Source organism: Salmo trutta, chromosome 12 (assembly GCF_901001165.1).
Source record: "Salmo trutta chromosome 12, fSalTru1.1, whole genome shotgun sequence".
NCBI classification, from domain to species: Eukaryota; Metazoa; Chordata; class Actinopteri; order Salmoniformes; family Salmonidae; genus Salmo; species Salmo trutta.
This window is the reverse complement of record NC_042968.1, coordinates 60353406-60373114: the sequence shown is the minus strand read 5'-3', so window position 1 is coordinate 60373114 and position 19709 is coordinate 60353406. Positions and strand designations below refer to the sequence as shown.

Sequence of the window (19709 nt, the reverse complement as noted above, 5' to 3'; positions counted from 1 at the left end):
AATTAAATAATATCCTTATCAACATCCATATTGGATTCACATGTTTTGCCTGAGATGTGTCAAGCTCAATATGTTTATTGCTAATAAGATTGTTAACAACTTTTTAAAACTTGTTTTATGTAGACAAATCCACGTTACATCTTTTTTTGTATAGAAAAACAACTTTATTCATCAACCGTGGCGAATCTCCACATCAGACTGTAAATCTATATTTGTTACATTCAGGCGAATCTGCGGTCGCCAACATCTAGATTTACTTAGAAGAAAAACCATCATGGCGGCGCCCTGCACGGAAAACAATCACAAGCAAGGCAAATTGGAATTGTATCCTATGTACTCCACATAAGACGTCAATATAACGGTTATTGACATTAACGCTTGGTCGTAAATTGCCTCTTTAATATTGTATGCATATTTTGATAATTTAGCATGAAACAGAGTGAAAACTTCCTTGACAGTCCTGCAGTGCACTAGACGTCCCGTTCCCATCAAGTCGCGAGGCGTCCATCGCGCTCCAGTCCCTCTCCCCAGACCGCGAGCCCCGGAAAGGAGGCATCAGCAAGGAGCTCACGGTGTCCGGCAGCACGCTGTCTGTGTGAGTGTCTGCTGTGTGTTTGCGTGTACTACCACCAAGTGTAATCAATGGTGTAAGTGTGTATGGTGGTACTACTGTATACGAGGTTGTTGAGTTGTATCATTCTGACCGTCCATGTGATTCTATCTCCCTCCACTCGTCTTTCTCCTTCATCTCCTGTCTCTTCCGTCCCTCATTCCATTTTCCATCAGGAGGTGGAGAGCCGATGAGGCCCGTATTCTGCGTGTCTCTGTGGGGTCGTTTATGGACCACCTCTCCCTTGTGATGGAGACCATGGAGGCCTTTGGACCCCCTGTCTCTGTGACCACACAAACACACACCTTCTGCTCTACAATGACATGATGACCAGAGGGAAAGAAGAGAAACCCAGGATGAGCTGCAATGATCCCCATTACAGGTGGACACACGTGTCCCAATTTCGATTATCCTATTCAAATAAGGGAACTGGAACAAAAAACTAAGTACAAGTGCTATTTTAGACAGATGGGAATTGCCTTATTTCAGTGACAGATGGATAGACTATTTCTTTGTTTAGATTTGGTTGTATTAATTAGGTTGTATTGTGGAATAAACTTTCTATTTTTCAAAATTAATTTGTTTTACATCAGTGATTGTACAAAACATTAGGAACACTTGCTATTTCCATGAGACTAACCAGGTGAAAGCTATGATCCTTTATTGATGTCACTTGTTAAAGCCACTTAAAATCAGTGTAGATGAAGGGGAGGAGACCGGTTAAAGAAGGATTTCTAAGCCTTGAGACAACTGAGATATGGATTTTGAATGTGTGCCATTCAGAGGGTGAATTGGCAAGACAAAATATAAGTGCCTTTGAATTGGGTATGGGAGTAGGTGCCAGGTGCACTGGCTTGAGTGTCAAGAACTGCAACGCTGTTGGGTTTTTCACGCTCAACAGTTTCCTGTATCTGTATCAAGAATGGTCCACCACCCAAAGGACATCAAGACAACTTGACAACTGTGGGAAGCATTGGAGTCAACATGGGCCAGTAACCCTGTGGAATACTTGACACTTTGTAGAGTCCACACCAACTAATTAAGGCTGTTCTGAGGGCAAAATGTGGTGCAACTCAATAGTAGGAAGCAGTTCCTAATGTTTTGTACATTCAGTATAGTTCAATGCAAACATTGTCACAGATTAGAATTACATTTAGAGCAGTGGGCCCTGCAGGTCCAATAATATGACTAAAGAAAGACAACTGACATATTTCCATAAAGTAAACATTTATTTGTTTACGGTGGAGAAAGAGCATATTCAATAAAAGATGACAGTTGAAGTAGGAGTTGTGCTAAAAATCATCACATAGTACTAAGGATTTATGTTAATTGGTTTAAGAACATGTTCTTTTCTGTTACATGACTATAGAGCGACACTAGTTGATGGTGTAGATAGGCAGATTTAAGATACAGTGGAATGAAAGTCTGGCCTGGGACTACTGTTAGGGCAGAGGACATCCCAAACCAACACAAAGACCCTACTCCTTTAACTAGACACTTCCAGATAGCCTTCTAGACCTGACAAGTGGTGTTAAAATAATATGAAAGAAACTATTGTAGTACCATACTGCTTACACAAATCAGATATGTTTAGATTTATTAGAGGCCTTGAGGTTAGGTTTGACTTTGGACTCGAGAATTTACAGCCAATGTACAGGGACATAGTAATGTGTAGTATGGATAAGGCAACAAAAACAAGAAATGTACAGAACTTAATACAATATAAAAAAGGAGAACAGAACCTAAATGCAGAACTGATACTGCAGAGGGATGCTGTTGGGTTGACCGAATTTCGGTGCACACCTTCGTATTCTAATTGCAGATTTACTTTCAATGTATCTGGTTAGCTTATCACTCTACACTACGGTTTAAAACACAAAATAATTGAAGAGGACTGGTTCAACGAGAAACACGCCAAAGAAAAGGTCTAGGGTTGACAAAGTTTGGCAACATAAGAACTGCAGAAAAATAACACATATACATACATATGAAATCTGCCACAGTAATACTTGTCATGAGATGAAAGGCACAGAGCGAGTCGAGTAGGTACAAATTTCTCCTTAACACCGACACAGGATCCGTTTTTAATCCCTCCAATGGTTAAGGTTAGGTTCTGTGGAAAATAGGAATCTGATCCTAGATCTGTAGTTAAGGAGAATGTCTACCTGGATCACAAACAGACAGATGAACAGTCTGCACCTCAGTATTATAGAAAGGAACAATTAAAACCAGAACAAAAGACACGAAAACATTATTAGAAATCATTATAATAGGAGCATCATGATTGTATTTTCCATAGTATCAACGATTCTACCTTATTAAAAAGTGATGCTGTGCAAGAGGGGCTTTCTCCTTCCTGTCGGTCAGGTCACCACTGGAGACAGGGAGTTAAGAAAAATAAGTGTTTTCTTTTTTTCATCTGGAACTTCTGTAGCTGACTGAGGGGAGAGGATTGGGGGCATTGACTGGGGGGGTGCCCCCCTGGCTCTCTCCATGGGGTGCATCTCAATCTCCCATCGACTCATCTTCATCTGCACTGATGTGAGAACACGGGAAGGCTGTGTGGGAGACGGCCTCCGAATTAGCCTCACCTGTCCCAGTCTTTCACACCAGTGCAGAGGAGGTAAAGGAGACAAGGAGAATTGTTGAGATGCAACCCACGTCTTCCTGGTCCCCCTCTATCCATCCGGCGTCGGTTGGTCTCAACAGGAGCAGCCATCGCTGGAGGCGGCGGGCCGGTCGTCTCTCAGTTTGATCTGGTCTGGGAAGTCATACGTCTCCACCTCAGACTCCTACAGACACACAAAGCATGGGATTACACACAGCCACAAACAGTGTGCACAAATCAGAAGTACAAGAATTCTACCCCCCCCCCCCCAAAAAAAAATATTCCTCTTTGATGACAGTGTTTGACTATGACATCATGAGGTCCACAGCAACCTCAGTGAACCAGTCTAACAGGTGTTTTCCAGCCAGGGAGAGAAAGGGAGTTTCTGAACAGCTGGAGGCACTCTGCCTACAGGTTTACCTGTGGCTGCTTAAGTCTATATTTTGTGTGTGTACCTGTTTAAGGGCATTGCGGGCAATGGTCTGGAATGCTTGGTCTACGTTGATGGCCTCCTTGGCGCTGGTCTCAAAGTAGGGGATGCTGCTCTTACTGGCACACCAGGCCTGGGCACGTTTTGTCGTCACCTACACAACATAAGATTATTAACGCCATTATGTCATACATACTTCCTCATTTTACATGGAACTACCTGTTGCGTATACTCATCCTTTTAACCCTTTGACACGTACGAACACACGGGTGTAATCATTCTACAGTGGTCCCTGCAGCGTGCGCTCAAACTAGAACACTTATTTAGAACGTCTAGTTACGATTGACGCAACAGTCAGCGTTTGAACTGGCCACATAAAAAAAAAAAAAATGTTTTCACAGAAACATTTAGCATTTTGTCTTTACAGCGTTATGTCCTCAATGTGAGCAGCTTATTTTTGGATGCAATTTTCAGACATTCACAGAAGTAGTGACAGCATAAGACAATTCTCATCCAAAACGGGAACATTTTGGCTACATTAGTCGTAGTGCTAACTGAGGAAAGAGTGACCTAACACAAGCGGTCATATTTAGCCAACTCTCAGCGGAGACAGAAACCATATTACGGTTTCAAAAAAGGTTACAAGATGAGTTGCGTCAGTTTACCCATCATCCACTTCCATCGTTCACTTCTGGAAGTTTACTCGAAAGACGAGTGAACCATCTCTTTACCTCATTATAACATCTTTGGTCTGACAGACATTTGTGTGACAACCAGAATGCATTGCATGTCAACAAACATGGTGCCACATATAGCTGGCAATTAGCTTAGCATTAGCTCACCATAAATCAGTACAACCTTGAAAAAAGTATTTGACACACATTATGTGTCCATTATAATCTATGCAAGAATAGGAATGCATTATTTGTCACCAGTGCTTGAAACTGTGAATAACAGTTAAATACATTACGCTCCATACATACGGCGTGCTACAGTAGAAACGACAACGCGATATACAGTGAAAGGGTCGACTTCTGTGTGAATTAATGAGCAGGCAGACCACGCCTCAATTCAAAATGTTATTAGAAAAAAAAGAAAAAATAACTTTGGTTTGACCGGTCCTGTTGCGTAACAATCACATTTTGGAATAGTGAGTGCATTCTGACATCACGCGCATAAACATTTAATAAATGTTTTTAAAAAACTCGTGCTAGGGTGACCGTTAGAGATATTTGGAACTCATGCATGAAAAGGTTAAGGGATGTAGCAATCACAACAAACATTTGACCACGTCTGACTCTGTACTGCCTACGCCCCACCACCTGCCTGTTCTGGCTCTCCAATGGACGGACACAGAGACACCAACCTGTCTGTTCTCGAGGTCAATCTTGTTGCCTAGCACCACAAAGGGGAAGTTGTCTGGGTCTCTGGGGCTGGCCTGGATCAGGAACTCATCCCTCCAGCTGTCCAGTGTCTTGAAGGTGTTGGGCGCCGTGACATCGTAGACGAGCACACAGCAGTCAGCGCCGCGGTAGAACGCCACGCCCAGAGACTGGAACCGCTCCTGCCCCGCCGTGTCCCAGATCTGACAGAAGAGACATGTTGATAACCATGTTTCTGGCATTTTAGTACTTTGTTGTATCATTTTTAAAGGTGATTACACAGAGAGGGAGAGAAAAGGAGAGAGAGCGGGAGAGGATCGGAGTGAGGAGGAAAAACAGAAAGGGTGAGAAAGGGGGGAAACAGCGATTAAGAGAATAGCATTTAATTGTCTGTTTTCACAGAAATGTGCCTTGCATCAAAAACTCTTTACAGGACATGGGGGTGGGAGAGAGGGAGGAAAGAGAGAGAGGGAAAGGGTGAGAGAGATGCGTAAGAGGTAATAAAGAGAGGGAAAGAGAGATTGACACCATATGACTCGTCACAGAATGAGTTGCCCAATCTCTGACTTAAACACACTATGACAAGCCAGCGGAGGTAAGCACTCATGACTAGGCTAATATTATAAACTGGGTGCCTCGAGCCCTGGATGCTGATTGGCTGACAGCCATGGTATATCAGACAGTATACCACGGGTATGACAAAACCGGTCTTTTTACTTCTGTAATTACACTTTCTAACCAGTTTATAATAGCAATAAGGCACCTTGGGGGTTTGTGGTATATGACAAATATACCACAGCTAAGGGCTGTATCCAGCCACTCCACTTTGCGTCGTGCCTAAGAACAGCCCTTAGCTGTGGTATATTGGACATATACCACACTCCCTCATGCCTTATTGCTTAAATATACCAGCACACACACACACACACACACACACACACACACAGAGACGCACCTGCATGGTGACCAGCCTGTCGTCCACCATCACCTCCTTGGTGAGGAAGTCAGCTCCTATAGTGGCCTTGTACTGGTTACTGAACTTCTTATTTACATACTGGTTCATCAGAGAAGTCTTCCCTACCCTGGGAAGGAACACACACACACACACACACTTAGCTGCACATATAGAACTGTAGCGATTGAGAGTAACAGCCAGAGAAGGGCTTCGAACCACTGACGACCCGCACAGCTACATGTGCCAGAAAGATCCTGACTTCTTGACAGAGGCCGTTGTACACTCACATGCAAGGGTGCTACAGAACCTATACACGTCTGTTGGAAATATCCAAAATGAGTGACATCTGGTTGTGTAAACACCATGATCATCTTCTGGTCACTCACCCAGAGTCTCCGAGGATGATCACCTTCAGCAGCACCTTCTTACGGGAGGCCATCCTTCCCTGGGGATGTTACTCTTCTGACAAACGGGACGGGACGAGTCAACTAGCTGGATCTGGAACTGGGAAGTCAGTCGTCAAGAAACAGACGGCTTTTGGGTTAATTGTGATAACACCCTTATTTACACGTGACACAGACTTGTTCGTTGGGTTAAATGCGGAAGACATTTCAGTTAGACAACTGACTAGGTATGGCACCCCTCAGGTCTCTATTATAACTAATGATTAATAACGTTTTAAGTTCAGAAATACAAAACCCATCACCCCTTCCCCTTTGCTAAGAACCGTTAGTAAATTAGCATACCATCTAGCTAAATATGTAGCTGGCTAACTTGAAATGCAATAGACTGTCCATTTGTAAAACCTTTAAACGGAATAGCCAGTTAAAATCTAATTAAGTAGGCCCAACTAAAATTGTGATCTTATTAACTGTAGCGAATAACAAAAAACGTGACCTTGATGTTACCAGGCTGGCACTGCAGCCAGAATAGATTCTGACCCTACTCTCGCTTACAGCTGCACTGGGGTCAGATTAACCCATTCATTGATGCTAACTACCTTTAGCACTGAGAAAAATGAGCCAGATGTTTCACCGGATGTATAAATCTGAAGCATCCGGTTAGCATTACCACTAATCACCAAATATAGTGATGAGAGGAAGCCCAGTTGCCAGCTGTGGAAGCGAGAGAGGTGGATTTTGGCTGTCATTCTGCTAATTTTGTCATTGATAAAACATTTGATCTCAATACAGTTTTCTGTACTAGAATCTGATACGAACAGACTGGACCAAGTTTTGTCGACTTTACCCTTTGCCAAAGTTGAAAAAAAATTGCGTTGTTTAGAAGGAGTGCAAGGACGAATTGAGTTATTGCACCCGCACACTTCAGAGTTGGCGTTCCCGAACAGAAATATGCAAATACATGCTAGAATGGATCTCGCTAGCTCATGCATGACTCTGTCCACCTCCTTGCTTGTTCTGCTCACTATAATTAATTTGCTTCCATTGGAAACGACAGGCTGTGGTCCATCTTGGGTAAGTTATACAAATCTTTGCCTTTAGCACCTATTGATGATAGTATCTTCTAGCTGGGGGGATTTTTGTTAAGAGCCCCAATGCTCGTTCTGAACGTTAAAAACATATGAAACATGTCTCATCAGCGAGAAACAAAATGGCAAGAAGCTGCCATGTGGGGAATCATAGGTGGCACGTTTGAGATAGTTTTATCTTGTTCGTTTTGGGGTCGTTTTGACGGATGTCACACCTATGCCAATACGGCAAATATTCACTAGCCAGCTAACCAACCACTGTAACTAGGTATTTGCTCATTGTGCAAATGTATTGTAACGACCCGGTATTGTGTTCTGTGTTTGTGGGTGTGTTATGGTTCTCATGGCTACTAGCAGGGGTTAAATATGTCAGGACAGAGGGAAAGGTTGGGGGGGGTATGATGGGTAATCCCGCGGGATTTGGGAATGCATAAATAGGGATTACTGTCATCTTTCTCTCGCTCTTTCTGTTCGGGCCTTGATCTGTTCCTAGGGGAGTGACCCTGAACTCGACATGGTATAATTGTGTACGTTCGGTATTTAGCGGCGTGGGCTGTGGCCAGAACAATAGCCCAGTTTAGGAATAAACCTGTGTTCTGACCTGCACACCTAGAGTCCGTCTCTTTTCCTTTTATGACCCAGCCGGGTCATTACATTGGTGTCAGAAGTGCTTTCGAACTACGGGATCGAGACTAGGCGAGTTAGCTGTCAGTATAGGCCGGGTTGGTTTTAGCGTGACTCGCATCTACGGTCATGATGCTTGGGGCGAGGCGGAAAATTAAGGAAGAGTCGGACAAAGTGTCCGTTGTGGGCTCGGGGGTACCCGGTCGGGAGGGTCGGGCAGCGACTGCCGTAGATGAGCTGGAGGGCCACATGGCGGGAGTTAAATTGTCAGTCAGCAAGATGGCAGAACTGGCGGGTTTTCCTGCACACCGCTCGAGAGCAGACGTCACGGCGACGGGGATATCGACGTCACCGGGTGCGGAAATGGCAGGCCTGCTTATGTAAACAGAGATGGCAGCGGCCTATTGCCATTAGCCACGGTAGCGGCTAAACTACCAAAATTCAATGGACAAGGTAAATGGGAAGTTTTTTTCACTCAATTCGAGTTGTTGGCTAGAGCCGGGAGGTGGTCTGACGAGACGAAAGCGTTACAGCTTGCCCTGAGCCTGGCAGAGGAGGCGTCGGAATGCCTGTTAACGCTAGCCCCGGACGAGAGGGGCGACTACGGTGCGCTAGTGGAGGCATTGGGGGGCCGTTTCGGCAGCGACGCGCAGCCCAACATGCTGCGGATTGAACTGAGTAACAAAAAGAGACTTCAGGGGGAATCATTAAAGGCGTTGGCAAGTGGTATTCTGAGCCTGACCAGGCGGGCTTATGCAACTATGCCGATTGGGGTGCAAGACGAGCTGGCGCGGGACAGTTTTATTAGAGCGCTCTCTTCCACCGAACTGGGTAAGCATGTTCAGATGGCGGACCCACCATCTCTGCGGGCTGCAGTGGAGATAGCCAGGAAGAGGGAGCTGATCTGGGGTGAGGGAGTGAGAGTGGAAGTAGCCAGTCAACCAGAGGTGAGAGCAGCGGTGGCTGGGGTGCCAGGGGTCACGAAACCAGAGTGGGTCGACGAGTTGGGCGGGCTAGTCAAGACTGCTTCGCTTGTCATGGAGAGGGGCTCCAGGCAGCGTCGCAGTGTCAGCTCAACTCCTATAGCCTGGCCACATTCAGCGGGAGTGTGGCAGATTCCTCCGTCACCAGGGAAACGACGGCGGGTTCTCGCGCAGGGGGCAGCGCGGACCCACCCCCCCGCCCCCGAACCCACTGTAAGCAAAAGAGGTACCCAGCAGCGCAGACAAGAGGGTGGGGACCTGCTCCCCCAGGGTGTAGCTGCCGCCGTGTTTCCTAGTCCGGTAGTTGTGGTGGGACGTACCACCGTGGGGGACTTCTGCAATGTCATCGTCAAGGTAGAGGGGGTGGAATGTTTGGCCCTGGTCGACACGGGCTCTACAGTAACCCTGGTGAGACCAGACATACTACCTATTGGGGTGCGGGTGGAGCCGACCCTTGTCCAGCTACGGACTGTCACGGGGGAGCTAGCCCCCATGTTAGGGAAGTGTCAGCTATCTGTGACTGTGGGGGGGAGAACTGTGGGGTGTCCGGCGTGGGTAGCAGCGGTGCAGGACCCCTGTATACTGGGAATGGACTTTTTGAAAAAAACTGTGGGGCTCAGTTGGACTTAGCGGCGGGCACTTTGAGGCTGTCGGGGGGGCCCACAGTGGGAATGTCGCCTTCGGGAGGGCCAGCAGGGGGCAGGGCTGTCCCTCCGTCTTCCTCCAAGCTTGCAGAAACTACACCGGTCATCCCGGCTGCTCCCTTGGTCGTTGTGCCATTCCAGCAGCTGTCTCCGGCGGTGACGGCCTTCACTCCCCATCATGGTGCAAGCACAGGCAGCTCAGTAGCCCAAAACACACTGGCTCCTTCACCCCATCAGCCCGACGGGGGGAAGGAGGAAGCTATCGACGCCGTCGAGGCTGTGTGGCTGAAGAACTGTCAGGGTCTGGATGAGAGACAACAGAGACAGTTAAAGCAGCTGCTGTTGGACTTTAAAGATAGCTTCGCTTGGGGGGAAGATGAGGTAGGACAAACGCACCTAGTTCAGCACGAAATAGACACTGGGGACGCCCGACCCATTAAAATTCGGCCTCGTCGTATTCCCCTTGCCATGAGGGAAGCAGCAGACACAGCTATTGTTGACATGTTGCGGGCTGATTTCATTGAGCCATCAGATAGCCCATGGTCCGCGCCGGTCGTCATGGTGCCTAAGAAAGGGGGTAAACTTAGGCCTAAATTCTGTCACCACTAAAGACTCTTATCCCCTACCGAGGATTGATGAGTCGCTAGACCACGTGAGAGGGTCCTCGTGGTTCTCCTCCCTTGATCTGCGCAGGGGCTACTGGCAGGTGCCCCTCTCGCCAGGGGCACGTGAAAAAACGGCCTTCTCCACAGATAGGGGCCATTGGCAGTTCAAGGTGCTGTGCTTCGGGCTCTGTAATGCTCCTGCCACCTTTGAGAGGCTGATGGACAGAGTGCTGGCGGGGGTTCCGAGAGACGAGTGTGTTGTGTACCTAGACGACATATTGGTGCACGGCACATCGTTTGAGGGGGCACTGGGGGCAATTAGGCGAGTGTTGGAGAGGATCTCGGGGGCGGGGCTAAAATTACATCCGGGAAAGTGCCATTTCATGCAAAGGGAGGTGGCGTTCCTGGGGCATCAGCTGGGTGGTGAGGGCATCAGCACGATGCCAGACAAAGTAGAGGCTGTGAGGGGGTGGCCAGTTCCAGGGGGGAAAAAAAGAGGTTAAGTGCTTCCTGGGGCTGGCATCCTACTATCGTAGGTTTGTGGAGGGGTTTGCGGGGGTAGCGGCTCCTTTGAACCACCTTCTCAAGGAGGACACTGTTTTTCAGTGGACCGAAGAGCACCAGCGGGCGTTTGAGGCCCTCAAACGTGCCCTGATGGAGGCCCCTGTCCTGGCCTCACCAGACCCGAACCGTCCGTTCATCCTGGACACCGACGCAAGCAATGAGGGTTTGGGGGCTATGCTGGCTCAGCGTGGTCCTGATGGGGAACACGTAGTAGCTTATTACAGCAGAACTTTTGATAAGGCTGAGAAACGCTACTGCGTGACAAGGAGAGAGCTTTTGGCTGTCGTGGCAGCAGTACGCCATTTCAAGTACTACTCCTTTCCCCCTTCTGACAACCAGGTGGCGAATCGCATCTCTGCATGTCTGGCAGACATATCAGTGTGGATGACGGATCACCACCTCAAGCTGAACCTCGGCAAGACGGAGCTGCTCTTCCTCCCGGGGAAGGACTGCCCGTTCCATGATCTCGCCATCACGGTTGACAACTCCCTTGTGTCCTCCTCCCAGAGTGCTAAGAACCTTGGCGTGATCCTGGACAACACCCTGTCGTTCTCCACTAACATCAAGGCGGTGACCCGATCCTGTAGGTTCATGCTCTACAACATTCGCAGAGTACGACCCTGCCTCACACAGGAAGCGGCGCAGGTCCTAATCCAGGCACTTGTCATCTCCCGTCTGGATTACTGCAACTCGCTGTTGGCTGGGCTCCCTGCCTGTGCCATCAAACCCCTACAACTCATCCAGAACGCCGCAGCCCGTCTGGTGTTCAACCTTCCCAAGTTCTCTCACGTCACCCCGCTCCTCCGCTCTCTCCACTGGCTTCCAGTTGAAGCTCGCATCCGTTACAAGACCATGGTGCTTGCCTACGGAGCTGTGAGGGGAACGGCACCTCCGTACCTTCAGGCTCTGATCAGGCCCTACACCCAAACAAGGGCACTGCGTTCATCCACCTCTGGCCTGCTCGCCTCCCTACCTCTGAGGAAGCACAGTTCCCTCTCAGCCCAGTCAAAACTGTTCGCTGCTCTGGCACCCCAATGGTGGAACAAGCTCCCTCACGATGCCAGGACAGCGGAGTCAATCACCACCTTCCGGAGACACCTGAAACCCCACCTCTTTAAGGAATACCTGGGATAGGATAAAGTAATCCTTCTAACTCCCCCCCCCCCCCCCTTTAAAAGATTTAGATGCACTATTGTAAAGTGGTTGTTCTACTGGATATTATAGGTGAATGCACCAATTTGTAAGTCGCTCTGGATAAGAGCGTCTGCTAAATGACTTAAATGTAAATGTACCTGGGGGGCCTGCCGTTTGTGGTCCGGACGGACCACTCCGCCCTGCAGTGGCTTCTCTCCTTCAAGGAGCCAGAGGGTCAGATTGCCCGCTGGCTGGAAGAGCTGCAACCCTACGACTTCCAGGTGGAGCACAGAGCCGGCCTTCGCCACAGCAATGCAGACGCCTTGTCCCGCCGCCCGTGTGCTGAGGATGGCTGTGGGTACTGCGCCAAACGGGTGGAGCGAGAGAGAGAACTGTGCAGGGAGGAGGGAGTCACCGCCACGGTGAGTCAGCTGAGGGTGACAGAGTGCCGGGAGCTTGAGGCTGTGGACGTTGGGGAGTGGAGGCGTCGCCAGGAGGAGGACGCAGAGCTGCGTCTTGTGCTGCGGTGGGTGGAAGAGAGAAGACGACCGCCGTGGGGGGAAGTAGCCCCTCTATCACCAGTCACCAAGGGACTGTGGGCTAAACTCACAGTCCTTAGAGTGGCTGAGGGAGTGCTCCAGAGGGGGTGGAAAAAGCCAGCGACTGGAGAAATTACGTGGCAGGTAGTGGTGCCCAAAAGGCTGCAGGGGAGCGTGTTACAGCAGCTTCATGGGGGAGTTGGCGCAGGGCATTTTGGGGTCTCCAAAACGTTAAAGCGCGTGCGTAAAGGCTTCTATTGGGCCAGGCACAGGAGGGATGTTGAGGACTTTTGTAGGCAGTGCGACAAGTGTGCTGCTAAAAAAGGACCTCCAGGTCAGTCACACGCCCTCCTACAACAATTCCCAGTAGGGGAGCCCATGGAGAGACTGGGGGTAGACATAGTGGGGCCGTTTCCAACCACAGACAGCGGTAACAGGTGGATTCTAACCGCTATGGACTACTTCACCAAGTGGCCGGAGGCTTACGCTCTCCCAGACCAGGAGGCAGCGACAGTAGCTGATGCGTTGGTGGGGGGAATAATCAGTCGGTTTGGGGTGCCACAGTCTATTCACAGCGACCAGGGGAGAAACTTCAAGTCACGGGTGTTCTCTGAGTTGTGTAGACGGTTAGGCGCGGAGAAGACGCGCACTACTCCGCTTCACCCCCAGAGTGATGGGCTGGTGGAAAGATTTAACAGAACATTAGCACAGCAGCTGGCCATCGTTACCTCAAAACACCAGAGAGATTGGGACACCCACTTACCGTTTATTCTTATGGCATGTAGGTCGGCTGTTCAAGAATCGACTGCGTGCTCCCCAGCGCTACTAATGTTAGGTCGTGAGTTGCGCACCCCAGCCGAACTGACGTTTGGCCACCCTCCTGATAATGACGACAGGGTTTTGCCTGGCCCGAACTATGTGTGTCGTCTGCAGAACCGGTTAGAAGTGGCTCACACCTTCGCAAGAGAGCAACTCGAGAACGCAGGGGTGCGCCAAAAGCGCCACTACGAGTCGCGCGCTAGGGGGAGGCACTTTGGAGCGGGAGAATGTGTGTGGCTTCACAACCCCACGCGCAAGAAGGGGCGGTGCTGGACAGTGCATGGGTGGGGCCGTGTCTGGTGATAGAGAGAGTGGGGGAGGTGACGTACCGGGTGGAGGTCCCCCCACGGAGCAGGAAGGTGGTGGTCCACCGGGACCGATTGGCACCCTACAGAGGGAGGAAAACGGTAGGAAATGGGAGTGAGGTCTCTGATGTGAGCCCACGGGAACAGTCTAACGAGGAGACTCTAGCGCAGCCTGAGCCTGGGATGGGGGCTGCTTCTTCGGAGGGCGCTGGAAATGACATTGGGGCAGATGAGTGTTCTGTGGGTTCACCGGTGAAAGCCACGGGGAGGCCCAAGAGACTGATGCGACTTCCGGGTCGTTTTAAGGATTTTGTTGTGTAACCCTAGGGGCTAGGGTTTAGAAAGGGGGGGGCTATGTAACGACCCGGTATTGTGTTCTGTGTCTGTGGGTGTGTTATGGTTCTCATGGCTACTAGCAGGGGTTAAATATGTCAGGACAGAGGTTGGGGGGGTATGGGTTGGGGGGGTATGATGGGTAATCCCGCGGGATTTGGGAATGCATAAATAGGGATTACTGTCTCATCTTTCTCTCTCTCTTTCTGTTCGGGCCTTGATCTGTTCCTAGGGGAGTGACCCTGAACTCGACATGGTATAATTGTGTACGTTCGGTATTTAGCGGCGTGGGCTGTGGCCAGAACAATAGCCCAGTTTAGGAATAAACCTGTGTTCTGACCTGCACACCTAGAGTCCGTCTCTTTTCCTTTTATGACCCAGCCGGGTCAGTACAGTATTTATGTTTTCAATAAACGCTGGAGAAAAAAATATAGTTTACATGTTAATCTAAGCCCGTCTGTTTTGCCCCATAGTTGCACACACGTCGGTTTTGTTGCTAAACAACCAACCCGTCTAGGGTTATGGTTCCTACACAGCCATATTTCCATGTTACAGCATATGTTTATGGAAAACAGCCTGAAGACAGAGGCGTACCTGTGCTAATTAGCCATCTGCGTCTCCGAACACCTGTGTTTAAATATAAGACTGAAGCCACAAATGTGTTGTCACTGAAAAATACTGTTGGCGGCAACTGTGTTAAATCCAGTTAAAACAGTGTACAGTAGAGTGTATATTTTGCATTTGTGATTTTTTTTTGATGTGATATGAAAGTAGAGGGTTTTATGTTTCCAGAACCGTACCGCAATTGAGAATTAATTCACATTTAGATGGAGTATTTGGCTGCCAAAGCCAATACACCTCTAAACAGAAATGGTAAGGTCTTTGGAGTATAAGGAGTAAGGTAATCCTCTTTTAGTCCACAATTGGGCTAGGGTCAGACAGACTTCCTGATTAGAGAGACAGCTGAGCGGGCACAATATATAGCTCGGAAATCCAGGGATGAGAAATGCCTTTTTCTCAATTGTCCCATTATGCCAACTGTTACACCGGAAAGACTGCTAGTTTTTAGTAAACTGCTGTTTTTCTTCATGCTAACTAGCAGTAGCCACAGCAGCCATTATGGGATGGCACGTTGCATTTAACAACAAAAGGAGCTGATTGGCTTACATTGACGTTCCAAAATGGCTTCTGCTACCTAGCATGATGACAAGGGCAGTTTTCCGAGAAAACTATCAGTAAGTAGTTCAATCTTCTCAGTGTAATGGTTGGGACAATGAGACAATTCGGAGTATAATGCATTTCTCATCCCTGGATTGAGGTACAATTTCTGAGCCTTATCTCGCACCGGCTCTGCTGTGTCTTAATCTAAACAGGAAGACTGTCAGACCCCAGTGCAAGTGTAAGCAAAAATAGGGTCGGGGTCTATTCTGGCTAGCAGGCAGTGTATGCTAACTAGCCATCTGCTGACTGGTCACGCTGCACTGCCGACTATCAAGAACTGTCAAACAGCTAGGCTAACGGCTCATGCTGATTGATGCCAACCAAGTACGCAGATATACGACAAATCGTTAGCTAACTTTACTCATTCATCATCGAAATACTAGCTAGCTAACGTTATATGCACTGTCACAGAAAACGATGTTCTAACGTTAGCGAGCTAGCTAGTGTAAGAATAAATACAAAAAAATGTGGACCAGTTAACGTTACCTGTTCAATAGTCAAGCGACGATGTTACCGCACAGGGACAATTTAACAACTTAGCCCCTTGATGTCAGTTTTGCCGGGATTACTTGCTATTTTTCAAGAAGTGAAAGTGAAAAGCCTGACCAACTGACGTTAACCAGCTTGATAAAATCTTGTCCTAGCTAAGAACATCCGCCTTTTGTTACGCCGTTGCTCAATATGGCAGTCACGAGGGGTTGACGTGTCCCCAGGTCGAAACCAATGAACGCCCTTTAAATATTCGCATCAATTGTTTATTCTTTTCCTATAATATGAATTGCACCCTGTATCTGTGCGTCCTGGAAGTGACTACACTACATTTGAACAGGTTTGGTTTTATTAACTCAAAAGGGACCACAGACAAGCCAGCAGTCATCGTAAAAATGTTTTTAATCTTCATACATTTTTAAATACACTTGGTTACAATAAAAACGAGGCAATCATGTTAAACAGACCTTTTCAGACACCTGTATTTTGTTCTGTACAACATCTGCCTTCATCTCTGTCTGATTCTAGATCCAACCTACCATTATCACATTATCACCAGGTCTCTTCTCCCCTGCCCTCCCTCCCTCTCTCTCTCTCTCTCCATCCTCTTAGAAGTCGTCGTCATCACAGATGTCCAGGTAAACGTCGAAGGCTTCTCGGTTACAGTTGCCATCAGGGGTGAACACGTATTTGTGGAACGTCCCGTCAACACAGATAGCTAGAAAGGGGAGGAATGCAGAGAAAAGGACATGTGTAAAACTATCATTACAATTTCACACGGCACAGCTTTATTGTATAAATTAAATAAATATATTGTTCATTTCCACAGTACAATTAATGTTCCAGCTACATGTAGGACGATAACTATATTGATTGATAGATATGAAACATTGCTGTCTAGTTGCTTAGAGGACTGACCGATGACAGAGTTGACGTTTTTAGAGGTGTTCTTCCCAAACGCACAGATACAGGCACACTCTGCCGGAACGGTGAAACTGGCCAATGACCACTGGCTGTCCACATACTGACCAATCACTGGGCCCACCTTCCCCACACGAGCCAATCTGTAGAGAGGGGAAGAGGGGTGATAGTGGCATAAACAAGCCATGAACAGTAAATTGTCAAATTTGGATTTGAGGTACGCACAAACACTAGCCTGCTTGCCAGTCTTTTTAGCTAAAATTCCAGTTCTTGTATTCCGTGTCATCTGTCATTGGCATATGACAAGGAGTACAAGGATTGGAATATTAGCTCAAATGGAATGCTAAAAACACACTGCGAAACTCTCAAACACACGCAAACACACACATGCGTGCATCTTACGCTGAGCGTCTGTTGAGTTTAGTATCTTTGAGAGCGAAGATGTGAACAGTTCCCTTGTCGCTGGAGGCACACAGGAACGAAGAGTCATGACTGAAGTTGATGCTGGAAGAGAGAGCGAGAAAGAGAAGCGATGAGACACTCAGCATGACTTCCATCTCCCCCCCCTTCCTCTCTCTCCCCCCCAGTACCAGTAGAGTGTAGCAGGGTCTGTTCCTCTGCGTAGCTCCACTAGTTTGTCTCTGGTGGTAGTATCAAACAGTCTGATGAGGGTGCCCTTGCGGGAGGCCGAGGCCGCAACGCTGCCAGGCTGGTTGAGCGCCAGGCAGGCGATCTCACTCTGGTGGGCGTTGATGGTAAAGGGGGCGGACGATGTGCCAGGCTTGGTGTTCGAAAGGTCCTGGAGCGGAGAGAGGGAGAGAGTTCAACACTGACTAACTGGGACCTCATGGGTAATGTGAAAAATGATCAACACACACAGAGCAGTTTCGAAAGGGCAGATAGTCGATGGAATGACATGTGAAGGTGTGCTTAATGAACAGCTTATAAACCAACATAGTTAGTATAGTACCATGCAATACACTTAAATTAAATGGATGAATTACCACAAGCTGTAGACTTCCACACTTATGTCCAGGGAAGACAAGCAGCTGTTTCTCCAGACTGGGGCACAGGTCACACAGTCCTGACAGAGAGAGAGGGGAGTATCCACACGTCTATCAGATAAACATAACCAGGTGCATGTATGTATATGTGTATGTGTGTTTGTACCTTTAGGGTTGTCTCTGGTGTCAAACTCAAACAGTTTCACAGGGTTGTCAGGGAAACTGTAGACATAGATCCTGTTCTTTAACACAATGATGATCCTGAGAGAGAGAGAGAAAGCGAGGGGAGAGGAGAGGTTGGAGTGTGAGAAAGCAGAGGGAGAGAAGGGTTAGTAAAACAACACACTACAGGGTGTTCTATGGGGAGTTGGGGCTTGTTCAGGAGAATGTTACTAAATGTTCAGACAGTAACTCACTTGTCGTGTCTCATGCGTACGGCCAGAACAGGCTTGGTAAAGGTAAACTCCAACACCAGCTTGTCCTTGGGGTCCCTCCCCTCCCGAGCATCATCCCAGATCAACACTAGGATAAAAAAAAAACACATTCAGTTTTGAAATAAATGAAAACAATAAATGAGAATCATTATCAAAAAAAGTTCTAAAATCTAAATATAATCAGTCGCAGTCATTGCCACAATTTAAACTGAGACCCAGCTATTTGACATTGCCATGACCAGCACTGCAGACATTGAGATGAGCGCGATGCAGGAATTTGCTCTCACAGTCATACAGAGTATCTGCGCATGTGTAAAGTTTATCTCCACTCTTCAACACCCTTAGTACTTTGGAAAATCAAGTCTAATCAGTAATTCAATAAAATATGTGGTCTGCTCATCCACTCACCTGAGATCTCAGAGAACTTGGGGTTTACTCCACCTCCTACTACAGCCAGCAGGTTGGAGCGATGCAGCATTGAACACTGGGCCACACTACCCACCTGCTCATGGTCTGACACAGACAAGCACAGGATGATCACACACACAGTATGCGAACACACAGATCGCTCGTACCACAGGTCTGAATTCCACTCACCAAGGTGTCCCTTCTCTATAAGAGGCTCCACATTGTAGATCCTGACACCGGTTTCCATGGCACAACAGAAACAACCTGGGGATGGAGGGGTAGGTACACTGATAAATGTACACTGTCTGAAACAAGAGTAAGATTGTCAAAAGTAATGTACTCTACAGATCTCTGTCTGGCTTCACAGAGTAGGCTACTCTTGTCTTACTCTGGTCCTGGTTGAACTGCAGGCTGTTGACTCCTCTCGGTTGGGCCATGTTGGAGGAGTGACGTTAGGCTGATGTTACCAGGTAGATATAGCTTAGAAGAAAACCCAGGCTTGTTTCTGCCTTATGGACAGGGCTAGGCATCCTGATTGAAACAAAAGAAAAGAGAAAGGAAACATCACCGACCACGGTTTCGAAGGGGCACCGTCAACGTGTTTTTTTTCTTCCCCCAAGCGAAAATAAGTTAGCTAGCCTGGTAAACAAACCCAGCCAGTGAAAAACTCAAGCAAATGTTGCTATCTCTATCTGCTGCAGTTATTTTTCATCGTAACAGCTGTATCATGTTATTGAACAACGAATATGGTGTTTAAAAGCTTACCATGAAGCGAGGGCAGAACACGAGTTAAAGATTAAAAGCGCTTGACACTGTCAAAATGTCGCCAACAAAGCTACACAGTGACGAAATGTTTTGTTGTTATTTTTTCCTGCAGATGACGATGGTCGCGTGTTTCCGGTTTCTGATTTCGTGTCTCCACGCCACAAACGAATCATACCGCCACCTAGCGTGCTGAAGTAAAATAGAACTGTGGATAAAAGTGTGTGTGTGTGTGTGTGTGTGTGTGTGTGTGCGTGTGTGTCAGCCAGCCAGCCAGCCATAGACGTATATAGTAGGTGCCACTAGGCTCCAGCTTAGGCCTGTCTGCTCAGAGTATACTAAAGAACAGTGTGTAGAAGGACGGAGTATACTAAAGGACAGTGTGTAGAAGGACAGAGTATACTAAAGATCAGTGTGTAGAAGGACGACGGTGTTGCAATTGTGGT

At 47.8% G+C, this 19709-nt stretch overlaps 3 protein-coding genes and 1 pseudogene across 4 annotated transcripts; 2 read left to right on the top strand and 2 right to left on the bottom strand.

Moving 5' to 3' along the window:
* Positions 1-261: 261 nt before the first annotated feature.
* On the top strand, positions 262-1188 carry lage3 (L antigen family member 3). Its single transcript, XM_029768990.1, has 3 exons — positions 262-324; positions 467-595; positions 787-1188. The coding sequence occupies exons 1-3, from the start codon at positions 275-277 to the stop codon at positions 935-937; spliced, it is 330 nt and encodes a 109-aa protein (XP_029624850.1). The 5' UTR covers positions 262-274; the 3' UTR covers positions 938-1188.
* A 630-nt stretch (positions 1189-1818) lies between these two features.
* LOC115203908 (ras-related protein Rab-7a) lies at positions 1819-15925 on the bottom strand. 2 transcript variants are annotated; one of them, XM_029768988.1, is made up of 6 exons: positions 15732-15925; positions 6372-6489; positions 5986-6112; positions 5015-5233; positions 3674-3802; positions 1819-3402 (listed from the first exon to the last, which is right to left on the bottom strand). In XM_029768988.1, exons 2-6 carry the CDS (start codon positions 6422-6424, stop codon positions 3313-3315), a joined length of 618 nt encoding a protein of 205 aa, XP_029624848.1. In that variant the 5' UTR covers positions 6425-6489; positions 15732-15925; the 3' UTR covers positions 1819-3312. The 2 variants fall into 2 exon arrangements, with proteins under 2 accessions (XP_029624848.1, XP_029624849.1); XM_029768989.1 differs by having other exon boundaries at positions 6372-6483.
* LOC115202585 (uncharacterized) lies at positions 8228-13689 on the top strand (annotated as a pseudogene).
* A 193-nt stretch (positions 15926-16118) lies between the features above and the next one.
* On the bottom strand, positions 16119-19377 carry wdr45 (WD repeat domain 45). The gene is made up of 11 exons (XM_029768987.1): positions 19267-19377; positions 18890-19032; positions 18691-18765; positions 18502-18606; positions 18076-18181; positions 17826-17920; positions 17660-17739; positions 17246-17454; positions 17058-17159; positions 16653-16798; positions 16119-16452 (listed from the first exon to the last, which is right to left on the bottom strand). The coding sequence occupies exons 2-11, from the start codon at positions 18936-18938 to the stop codon at positions 16343-16345; spliced, it is 1077 nt and encodes a 358-aa protein (XP_029624847.1). The 5' UTR covers positions 18939-19032; positions 19267-19377; the 3' UTR covers positions 16119-16342.
* Positions 19378-19709: the final 332 nt, after the last annotated feature.